Raw genomic sequence first — 12,088 nt, 5'->3', positions numbered from 1 at the left:
ATAATCACTTCCCTCGATCTGGTGGCAATGCTCCTACTAACGCAGCCCAATATGCTGTTAGCCTTCTTGGCAATAGGGCACACTGTTGACTTATATCCAGCTTCTCATCCACTGTAAACCCCAGGTCCTTTTCTTCAGAACTGCTGCTTACCCAGTTGGTCCCCAGCCTGTAGCAGTGCATGAGATTCATCCATCCTAAGTGCAGGAGTCTGCACTTGTCCTTGTTGAACTGCATTAGATTTCTTTGCACCCAATCCTCCAATTTGTCTAGGTAACTCTGGACCCTATCCCTATCCTCCAGCGTATCTACCTATCCCCCCAGCTTCTATCAACTTTATCAACTTCTATCCTCTCTTCTTTATGAGAATATAGAGAATCCCCAGTAATAAATCCTCTCCTATAGGATGTGTGTCTCCAAACCCTGTACTCCTCTGGTCTTGTTGGCTTTCCCCCAGCCCTTAGTTTAAAAAAACTTCTCAACAAGCTATTTTATTTTACATTCAACAGTCTAGTTTTGTTTTGATTGATGGTGCCCATCATACCTGTATAGGCTTCTCCCTTCTCTAAACGTTGTATGGTTGCTAATGAACCTAAATTCCTTCTCTGAACAGCATCATATCATCCAAATATTGAGATCCTGTAGTTCTGCCTCTCTCCTTGGCCCTTTGTGTGGAACTAGAAACATTTCTGAGAATGCTACATTGGTGCTCCTGGACTTTAATCTCTTACCCACAGCCTCCGCTGGCAGCCAGGACCTCTTTCCTTCCTTTGCCTATGTCATTGTTACCTACATGTACCATGAGCACCGACTTCTCCTCAGCCCTGCACATAAATATTTTTAGATATCTTCAAAGGTCCTCAACCCTCACACTTAGCAAGAAGAAGATATAAGATCATGAAGGTGCAGAAAATATACCTCAGCATAGCTGGTGGCTGCTCTGTCACAGGTCGATGATTTGGGTTGGTGGCATGTCAGCTAGGACAACTGTTTCTCTGGATTCTGATTCACTCCTCTGGTCTGGGATGTCACATGGTGGGTCTGGTCAGGTCTCTATTCTTTGCTGATCCTTGTCCGCCTGGGCCGAGCTAGATGGACCATCTCAGCTCACTGTGCTCATGGTGAAGTTGGTCTCAGGATCAGGTAAAAAGCTGACAGAGAAGATGATACTGGGGAAGAGAAATAGAGGGTAAACAAGAGCAGGAGCTCACATATATCAGTCTGTGGTCCTCACTGGTCCAGCGCTGATGGCCAGGCATATCCCCTGGTAACCTGTGGTCTGGTTGTACAAGGGCTCATGAGCAAAGGACAGAGTCTCTGGAGTTGAAGGAAAGGCCTGTCAGTCTGTCCCCTGGGAATCTCTGAAGAGTCTGTTCCCCAGTTGAGCCCCCCATCTTCTTAAGGATGAAAAGAATGGGATTATGGTCAGACACCCCATTGGCTTATTATATTGTTCCCCAGTTAGGTCTAGTTTCCAACACACACATTTTGGTTTTTCTTCAATGAAGTTGCAATGCAGTCTTTAATTACACAACCATGTATTACATTTTCCATGGGACCCCTGCCTCTATCAGTGCACAGGATAGACAAGGCTCACTGAGCAAGCTGCTTTTCAGTATTTTCTTTTCTCCTCATTCTTCAGTGTGTGGCCCCAGGCCTTATTCACCGCACACTACTCTAACCTTGCTCCTAAAAGAAAATAATTGATTTTCATCTTGCCATTTTCTATGTTGTTCACGAATACAGCATTTGATTGCTTTGTTAGGGAGCTGGCCAAGAACCAGCAAGTCCATTTCATGGGATAGGCTGTGATTTGAAAATTTGTTTTCATTCCAAATTGTAATCAAATTTCAAAATTTCCCTTGGAATGATTTTCTTTTTAATTAGGGTGTCAATTCAAACATTACATTTCAGTAAGATGTTCAATTTTCAATATTTTATTTTTTACTTTAAATCTTATTTTAGATTATTTTTATCTCACCTTTTTTGTTTTATAAAATGACTCCTCATGCCAAATATCAAGTCCAGTCTCCAAAGCCTGGTCACACTAGAGCTTATAATGAGCAAAACAGCATATTTTTCCTTGACTTTGTTCTTGGAAATGTCTCAAGTGTTTTGAGCTAGACACCTGACACAGAATATAGCAACTTCAGTGGTTAAAGTTTGGTAAAGTTATAGGCAACAGAAAACAGGGCTTTATAAAGAGAAGTGTCAGGCAACATTAATAAGAGCCAGCATTGCCAGCCCTACCTAAACTAATGTCAATCAATACCCAAAAGCCAAATAATATTTTGTGTACCCCAATGACTTTAACAGGGGGATGGATTGGGTGACCCTGCATACGAGTGTTCCAGAAAGGTTAATCATTAGTCCTTCTGAAATCTCATTTATCTTCTTCCTTGTCGATCCAACTTGTAATTGATTGAGTGGGAGAGAGCAGGAGAAAGGAAAGGATGGTGCTAAATCTTGCAGTTCATACATACGACAGACCATCACTGATATAAAAGGAAGTAAAATGCAGGACAATTCAAGAAAACCCAGCTCAGTAGTGCCCTGATCTTGACTGGATCTTGATCCTGTGGCATTCTACTATGATTTTTGGTGCCAAATCTGAGGAACTGTCCCAGACTGAGGTGTCATCAGAAGAGGTTTTGTAACAAATTGATAAACTAAACATCAATAAGTCACCAGGACCATATGAGATTCACCCAAAAGTTCTGACGGAACTCAAAATGTGATATTTCAGAACTACTAACTGTAGTCTGTAACCTATCATCTAAATCACTTTCTGCACCAAATGACTGGAGGATAGCTAATGTGATACCAATTTTTTTAAAAGACTTCAGAAGCAATCTTGACAATTACAGGCCAGTAAGCCTAATTTCAGTACCAGGCAAATTGGTTGAAACTATAGAAAAGAACAAAATGATCAGACACATACATGAATATGATTGGTTGGGGAAGAGTCAACATGATTTTTGAAAAGAGATATCATGCTTCATCAATTTGCAAGAATTATTTGAGGGAGGTCAACAAGCATGTGGACAAAGGAGATCGAGTGGATAGAGTACTGAGATTTTCAGAAAGCCTTTGCCAAGGTCCCTCACCAAAGGCTCTTAAACAAAGTAAGCTGTCATGAGATAAGAGGGAAGGTTCTCTCATGGATCAGTAAGAGGTTAAAAGGTAGGAAACAAAGGCTAGAAATAAATGGTCAATTTTCAGAATAGAGAGAGGTAAATAGTGGTGTCCTCCAGAGGTCTGTACTGGACCAGTCCTATTCAACATATTCATAAATGATCTGGAAAAAAGGATAAACATTGAGGTGGAACAATTTGCAGATGATACAAAACTACTCAAAATATTTAAGTCCAAAGCAGACTGTTAAGAGTTACAATGAAATTTTGGAAAACTGGATGACTGGGCAACAAAATGGCAGATGAAATTCAATGTTGATAAACCCAAAGTAATGCACATTGGAAAACATAATCCCCACTATACATATAAAATGATGAGGTTTAAATTAGCTGTTACCAATGAAAAGAGATCTTGGAGTCATTGTGGATAGTTCTCTGAAAATATCCACTCAATGTGCAGCAGCGGTCAAAAAAGTGAACAGAATGTTGGGAATAATTAGGAAAAAGATAAGAAGACAGAAAATATCATATTTTCTCTATATAAATCCATGGTACACCAGCATCTTAAATACTGCATGCAAATGTGGTCTCCCCATATAAAAAAAAAGATATATTGGAAATAGAAAATATTCAGAAAGGGCAACATAAATGATTAGGGGTATGGAACGGTTTCCTTTATGAGCGGAGATCAATCAAACTGTGATTTTTCAGCTTTGAAGAGATGGCTAAGGAGGGATATGATAGAGGTCTATAAAATCATGACTGGTGCGAAGAAAGTTATTTACTCCTTGTCTAACATCACAAGAACTAGGGATCATCCAAAGAAATTCATAGGCAGCAGGCTAAAAACAAACAAAAGGAAGGTTGTTTTTTTTTTCACACAATGCACAGTCAACCTGAAGAACTCTTTGTTGAAGGATGTTGTGAAGGTGAAGATTATAACAGGGTTGAAAAAGGAACTAGATGTGTTCCTGGAGGATAGATTCATCAATGGCTATTAGCCAGGATGGGCAGAGATGGTGTCCCTAGCCTGTGTTTTCCAGAAGCTGGGGAATGGATGACAGGGGGTGGATCACTTAAAATCATAGAATCATAGAATATCAGGATTGAAAGGGACCTCAGGAGGTCATCTAGTCCAACCCCCTGCTCAAAGCAGGACCAATCCCCAACTAAATAATCCCAGCCAGGGCTTGGTAAAGCCTGACCTTATAAACCTCTAAGGAAAGATAACCCACCACCTCTTAGGTAACACCTTCTCGTGCTTCACTGCCCTCCTAATATCCGACCTAAACTTCCCCCACTGCAACTTAAAATCATTACTCCTTCTTCTGTCATCTGCTACAACTGAGAACAGACTAGGTCCATCCTCTTTGGAACTCCCTTTCATGCAGATGAAAGCAGCTATCAACTTCCCCCCTCCTTCTTCTCTTCTGCAGACTAAATAATCCCAGTTCCCTAAACTCTTCTTATAAATCATGCGCTCCAGCCCCCTAATCATTTTTGTTGCCCTCCACTGGACTCTTTCCATTTTTTCCACATCCTTCTTGTAGTGTGGGGCCCAAAACTGGACACAGTACTCCAGATCAGATATCGCCAATGCTGAATAGAGGGGAGTGATCACGTCCCTCTATCTGCTGGCAATGCTCCTACTTATACAGCCCAAAATGCTATTAGCCTTCTTGGCAACAAGGGCACAATGTTGACTCATGTCCAGCTTCTCACCCACGGTATCCCCTAGGTCCTTTTCTGCAGAACTGCTGCCTAGCCGTTCGATCCCTAGTCTGTAACAATGCATGGGATTCTTCCATCCTAAGTGCAGGACTCTGCACTTGTCCTTGTTGAACCTTATCAGATTTATTTAGGCCCAATCCTCTAATTTGTCTCAGTCCTCTGTATCCTATCCCTACCCTCCAGTATATCTACTACTCCTCCCAGTTGAGTGTCATCTGCAAACTTGCTAAGAGTGCAGTCCACACTATCCTCCAGACTATTAATGAAGATATTGAACAAAACCGACCCCAGGACCGACCCTTGAAGCACTCTGCTTGATATCGGCTGCCAACTAGACATGGAGCCGTTGATCACTACCCGTTGAGCCCGATGATCTAGCCAGCTTTCTATCCACCTTATAATCCATCTATCCAGCCCATACTTCTTTAACTTGCTGGCAAGAATACTGTGGGAGACCGTATCAACATTTTGCTAAAGTCAAGGAATAACACATCCACTGCTTTCCCCTCATCCACAGAGCCATGTATCTCATTATAGAAGGCAGTTAGGATAGTCAGGCATGACTTCCTCTTGGTGAATCCATATTGACTGTTCCTGATCACTTTCCTCTCCTCTAAGTGCTTCAGAATTGATTTCTTGAGGACCTGCTCCATGATTTTTCCAAGGACTGAGGTGAGGCTGACTGGCCTGCTGTTCTCCAGATCCTCCTACTTCCCTTTTTTAAAGATGGGCACTACATAAGCCTTTTTCCAGTCATCCAGGACCTCCCCCTATTGCCATAAGTTTTCAAAGATAATGGCCAATGGCTCTGCAATCACATCCGCCAACTCCTTTAGCACTCTCAGATGCAGTGCATCCAATCTCATGGACTTGTGCATGTCCTGCTTTTCTAAATAGTCTTGAACCACTTCTTTCTCCACAGAGGGCTGGTCACCTCCTCCTCATAGTGTGCTGCCCAGTGCAGTAGTCTGGGAGCTGATCTTGTTTGTGAAGACAGAGCCAAAAAAAGCATTGAGTACATTAGCTTTTTCTACATCTTCTGTCACTAGGGTGCCTCCCACATTCAGTAAGTGGCCAACACTTTCCCTGACCTTCTTCATATTGCTAACATACCTGTAGAAACCCTTCTTGTTATTCTTAACATCCCTTTCTAGTTGTAACTCCATTTCTGATTTGGCCTTCCTGATTTCAGTTCTGCATGCCTCAGCAATATTTTTATTCTCCTCCCTGGTCATTTGTCCAATTTTCCACTTCTTGTAAGCATCTTTTTTGTGTTGAAGATCAGCAAGGATTTCACTGTTAAGCCAAGCTGTTCGCCTACCATATTTATTATTCTTTCTGCATACCAGGATGGTTTGTTCCTGCAACCTCAATAAGGATTCTCACGCTTCTTATCAAACTGTCTGTACTGGGCTATCTTGATTATCACTTCAAAAGTTTTTTCTCTTACTTAATTGTCCTCTCGGAGTTGGTAAGACAACTCCAATCTTTTCAAGCTCTCTGTATGTGTATATATATCTGCTCACTATATTCTATGCATCCGAAGAAGTGGGCAATAGCCCACGAAAGCTTATGCTCAAATAAATTTGTTAGTCTCTAAGGTGCCACAAGTACTCATGTTCTTTTTGCAGATACAGACTAAGACATCTGCTACTCTGAAACCTAAAATACAGGCAGCTCTCCTGGACTCCTTTCCACCTCATGTTGTTCTCCCTGGGGATCCTATCCATCTGTTCCCTGAGGGAGTCATAGTCTGTGTCATAAACAGATAAGTAAGAGTTAATAGAACAAAAGTACTTCATATCTCTTTGCCTATAAAGGGTTAACAAGATCAGTGAGCCTGGCGGTCACCTGACCAGAGGACCAATCAGGGGACAGGATACTTTCAAATCTTGAGGGAGGGAAGTTTTTGTGTGTGCTGTTAGATTTTGGTTGTTGTTCTCTCTAGATTCTGAGAGTGACCAGACGTGCAACCAGGTTTCTCTCCAATCTCCCTGATACAGGTTCTCATAGATTCAAAATAGTAAGTACTAGGTGATAAGGCGACTTAGGCTTATGTTTGTTTTCTTTATTTGCAAATGTGTATTTGGCTGGGAGGAGTTCAAATGTGTATTTGGCTGGAAGGAGTTCAAATTTGTATTTTGCTGAAAGGATTTTAATTTGTACTTGTATGCTTAGGCTGGGAGGGTATTCCCAGTGTCTATAGCTGAAAGACCCTGTAACATATTCCATCTTAAATTTACAAAGATAATTTTTACTGTTTTTTTTTCTTTCTTTAATTAAAAGCTTTTCTTAAGAACCTGATTGTTTTTTTATTCTGGTGAGACCCCGGGGGACTGGGTCTGGATCTACCAGGGAATTGGTGGGGAGAAAGGAGGGAAGGGGGAGAGAAAGGTTAATTTTCTCTCTGTGTTAGAGAGTCTGGGAGGGGGAGAGAGAAGGAGGGGGGAAGGTGAATTTTCCTCTCTGTTTTGAGATTCAAGGGGTTTGAATCACAGTGATCTTCCAGGGTAACCCAGGGAGGGGAAGTCTGGGAGAGGCAACAGTGAGGGAAAGGGTTTACTTTCCTTGTGTTAAGATCCAGAGGGACTGGGTCTTGGGGGTCCCCAGGCAAGGTTTTGTGGGGACCAGAGTGTACCAGGCACTGGAATTCCTGGTTGGTGGCAGCGCTACAAGTACTAAGCTGGTAATTGAGCTTAGAGGAATTCATGCTGGTACCCCATCTTTTGGACGCTAAGGTTCAGAGTGGAGGATTATACCATGACAGTCTGCTTTTCTGAAGTCCTGGTACCATATTCTGCTGCTCTCCTTTCTTCCTTTTGTCAGGATCCTGAACTTGACCATCTCATGGTCACTGCCTCCTAGAGTCCCATCCACTTTTGCTTCCCCTACTAATTCTTCCTGGTTTGTAAGCAACAGGTCAAGAAGATCTGTGCCCCGAGTTCAGTGGTCCCCACCTTTTTGTGGCAAGTAGCACATTCATGTTTTCAGAAGTGTGTGGCAGGCACCAACAATTTTTCAAGGCTTATTTTGCATTTGTACAATAAATAATATGTAAAACATCATATTTACTATTATGTAATATATTAATCCACAAAATAGGTAATTGTACATGTAAAAGGCATTAATTAAATTATTCATCAATTACTCTTTCACCTTACCATGTGAATTTGTTCTTTTTTATCTACCTTTATGAAAAATTAAGGAGTTTTTACAAAATAAATATCATAAACAGTTTTCATTTTATTTATTTTAAAAAAGGAAAACATTGTTGAACTTCTGGTCCAAATATATTTATTATTCTTACTTTAACATAGGTAGCCAGTTATGGTTAATTAAAAATATTCTTTGTATTGTTACTTGTATCTGTATTTCAATAAACAAACAAACAAGTATGAAAAAAATTTAAACACAATTTAATCATACGTGCTCATCAGCACTTAATGGAAAATAGGTATCATTAATTCATGTGGTTATTCTAATAAAGTCAGTGTGATTTTTGACACTGCATTTCTTCAGCCAATTTTTCGTAGTTGGGAGAGTAGGATGATATTCCCGTTCGTAAGCAATCATCAAGATGGGCATCTGTAAGCTGAGATCTGTATTTTGATTTTATAATGTTCATTGTTGAAAACAGAACTTTGCACAGACAAGTGGAACTGAAATAAGATTTTATTTTGTATGCTACATTTTTTAAGGTAGGAAACTTTTTTCGGTCAACCAGATTCCAAAAGTTTTCATCTGTTTCGTAGGATTTTAGAACAATATAAATTTGAAGGTCCAAAATGTCCAGTTCTGCATCTTCTGTTCTTCCTTGAATGAGACTCACAATTGATGTAGCCATTTCTGTTAGCTCTATTTGGCAAATAAAAGGATTCACAAGAAAGGCAATTACAGTCTCAATGTTGGTGAACTGTTGAAATCTCTTTTCAAATTGTTCCAGAACTGTTTGAATGTAGATAACAAATGGTGATGGGTTAAAATCACTGTCACATACCATTTTCTTCATACTTGGGAAATGTTCGAGAGACTTCATCTTCATAGGTGACATCTATAAGATCAGTTTTGCTTTGAATGATTTTATGGAAACTATCATTTGAGCCACATTTGTCTTTTTCCTGGAACTCCAGATTTAAAATGTTCAATTTGCCAGTGAAGTCGGCAAGAAAGCCAAGTCCATTAACCAGCTGGAACCTTCTAGTTGCTCAAAGTTCTGATTTGATCTCTTCTATTAGGCTTAAAAAACATGCAAGAACTTTACCTTCGCTCAGCCATCATACTTCTGTGTGCAAGATAAGATCAGATTGTTTATCACCAATATCGTCCAACAGGGCCTTAAAAAGTAGGTGTTGCAAAGGTTTCTCTCAAATAGAGTTAATTATTTTAATAACAACATTCATAACGTATTGAAAAGAGAAAACTTTGAGGCACAAAGCTACTTGATGGATAATGCAATGATAAGACATAAAATTTGAAAAGGATTCATTCTTCTTACATTCGTCTTCAGAAACCGGAGAGAAGCTGCAGCCCCGCGCCTGCCGGAGACAGAGAGCACCGGCACCCGCAGCCCTGGAGTTCTCTGTCCCTGGCAGGTGCGGGGCCGTGGCTTCTCTCCGGCTTAGCCGCAGCTCCACACCTGCTGGGGACAGAGAGAACCAGCGCCCACAGCCCTGGTATTCTCTGTCCCTGGCAACCACAGGCCCGTGGCTCCTTCCCCCTGCTGAGCACTAAGCAGGTGCACATAAATGCCCCAGCGGGCACCATGTTGCCTGCAGGCACCTCGTTCGGGACCACTGACCTAGTTGGTTCCTCCAGCACTTGCACTTGGAAATTGTCCCCTGCACTTTTCAAAACTTTCTGGATTGTCTGTGCACTGCTGTATTGCTCTCCCAGCAGATATCGGGGTGATTGAAGTCCTCCATAAGAACCAGGGCCTGTGATCTAGTAACTACTGTTAGTTGCTGGAAGAATGCCTTGTCCACCTCATCCTCCTGCTCTGGTGGTCTATAGCAAACTTGGTGATTACCTGTTCTGTTCATTCCCTCTGGGGCACTTGGCATTGGTCACTGTAGGAAGACAGGATACTGAGCTAGATGAACCTTTGGTTTAACCCAGTATGATCTTGATCTTGAGTCTATTAAGAGCACTGTGCATCATTTTTACAATTCTTAACAGTGGAATCTTATAGTGGAGTGATTAGGAGGGTGGCCTGGAGTCAGGACTTCTTGCTTCTGTTCCCAGCTCTGGGCTTAGCATATGATCCAATGATTATGGGAGGGGTGGGGCAATATCACGACTCCTGGGTTCAAATCCCCCCTTCTGAGAGACCATGGGGTCATGGGTGCTATAGGTTATAGAAGTGAGAAAGCAGTCTGGGACCTTTTTTGTTCTGTTATGGGTAGATAGTGTTGGGTCATGGCTAGAACAGCTGACTGAGATTCAGAGTGTGTCCCGCATTCTGTTCCTGATTCTACAGTCAGTCATTGTATAGCCATGAGTAAGCCCTTTCATCTCTGTGGTAGATGCTACTCCCATTTGCAGCAGTGTAAATATAAAATAATTCCACTGCTTTCAGTGACATTACCCGAGATTTACACTGGTGTATCTCACAGCACATTCTAGCTCTCTGGTCTGCATTTTCCCCTCTGTGAAATGAAGATAAGATTCACCTAATTTTATACTTCATAGAGTGGAATGATATGCAGACCCCTAAAAAGCAGTTGGTCTTACTCTGTTTTCCTTCAGCTTGGTGTAAATCAGCAGCAATCTCATTTGGTCAATGGGGCTGACTATCCTCTCACTCTACCCGGTGTAAATCTGGACTAACTCCACTGGAGTCAATGGTTCCTCTACTCTCCTTCTCATCTTACACCAATCTGCACAAGCCAGGGGTCTGACTTCTGTGAACTAAGGTGGTTTTCACAAAAGAAGAATTATTTTACTGATGTAATCCTGACCATTGCCCTTCTCCTTCCCTCCAGAGGCAGCGCGTGATGTTCCGAGGAAGAAAATGTCCAACCAAACCACCTTGACCCATTTCCTTCTCCTTGGATTCTCAGACATTTGGGAGCTGCAGATTTTGCACTTTGTGGTGTTTCTGGTGATTTACCTGGCAGCCCTGATGGGGAACCTTCTCATCATCACAGTCGTAGCTCTCGACCACCATCTTCACACTCCCATGTACTTCTTCCTGGTGAACCTGTCCATTATAGACCTCGGCTCCATCTCCGTCACCATCCCCAAATCCATGGCCAATTCCCTAATCAACTCCAGATCAATTTCCTATGCTGGATGTGTCATCCAAGTCTTTCTCCTCATCTTCTTGATGGGAACAGATTTTTCCCTTCTCACTATCATGGCGTACGACCGATATATCGCCATCTGCCAACCACTGCACTATGAGAGTGTGATGAACAAGAGAGCTTGTGTCCAAATGGCAGCCAGTGCCTGGATCGGTGGAATTCTTTATGCTGCACTGCACACTGGGAACACATTTGCCGTAACTTTCTGTTCAGGCAACATAGTGAATCAGTTCTTCTGTGAAATCCCCCAGCTCCTCAAACTTGCCTGCTCTGACTTGTACCTCAGGGAAATTGGGGCTCTCATCTTTAGTACATGCATAGTCTTAAGTTGTTTTGGTTTTATAATTGTGTCATATGTTCAGATCTTCAACACAGTGCTGAGAATCCCCTCTGAGCAGGGATGGCATAAAGCCTTCTCCACCTGCCTTCCTCACCTCACTGTGGTTTCCTTGTTTGTTTTCACTGGTATCTTTGCCTACCTGAAACCCACCTCCAGCTCAGCATCAAGTCTGGATCTTGTGGTAGCTGTTCTCTATTCTGTGGTGTCTCCTATGATGAATCCGGTCATCTACAGCATGAGGAACAAGGAGATCAAATCTTCATTGAGGAGACTGACTGTGGGGAGGTTATTCATGAGGAAGTAATTTTCTGTCTTTTTCAAATAAATTCTCTTTCAGTTTGTGTCTCCCAGTCCAAGATTCTGCTCTCAATTGCCCCCAGTGCAAATCCAGATTAATTCCACTGATGTCAATGTATTTGAGCTTGTTTACATCATCAGAAGATCTGACCCAATCCTGGAGTTAACATGGTGTGCATTTCATAGGAGGAAAGAATCAGCATTTCATTCTGTTCTCAAGCAATGCCTATTAAACTGTGTTGCCACTTACACCTGTTCCAAGGACACTAGAAAACAAGGATGGGAG

At 41.9% G+C, this 12,088-nt stretch overlaps 1 protein-coding gene across 1 annotated transcript; it reads left to right on the top strand.

Annotated features, from left to right (window-relative positions):
- Positions 1 to 10,873: 10,873 nt before the first annotated feature.
- Positions 10,874 to 11,809, top strand: LOC115642799 (olfactory receptor 14A16-like). The gene has a single exon (XM_030546500.1). It carries the CDS (start codon positions 10,874 to 10,876, stop codon positions 11,807 to 11,809), a length of 936 nt encoding a protein of 311 aa, XP_030402360.1.
- Positions 11,810 to 12,088: the final 279 nt, after the last annotated feature.

The sequence above is a fragment of the Gopherus evgoodei genome, unplaced genomic scaffold (genome assembly GCF_007399415.2).
Source record: "Gopherus evgoodei ecotype Sinaloan lineage unplaced genomic scaffold, rGopEvg1_v1.p scaffold_45_arrow_ctg1, whole genome shotgun sequence".
NCBI lineage: Eukaryota > Metazoa > Chordata > Testudines > Testudinidae > Gopherus > Gopherus evgoodei.
The sequence above is the reverse complement of the archived record's forward strand: the minus strand, read 5'-3'. Positions and strand labels throughout refer to the sequence as shown.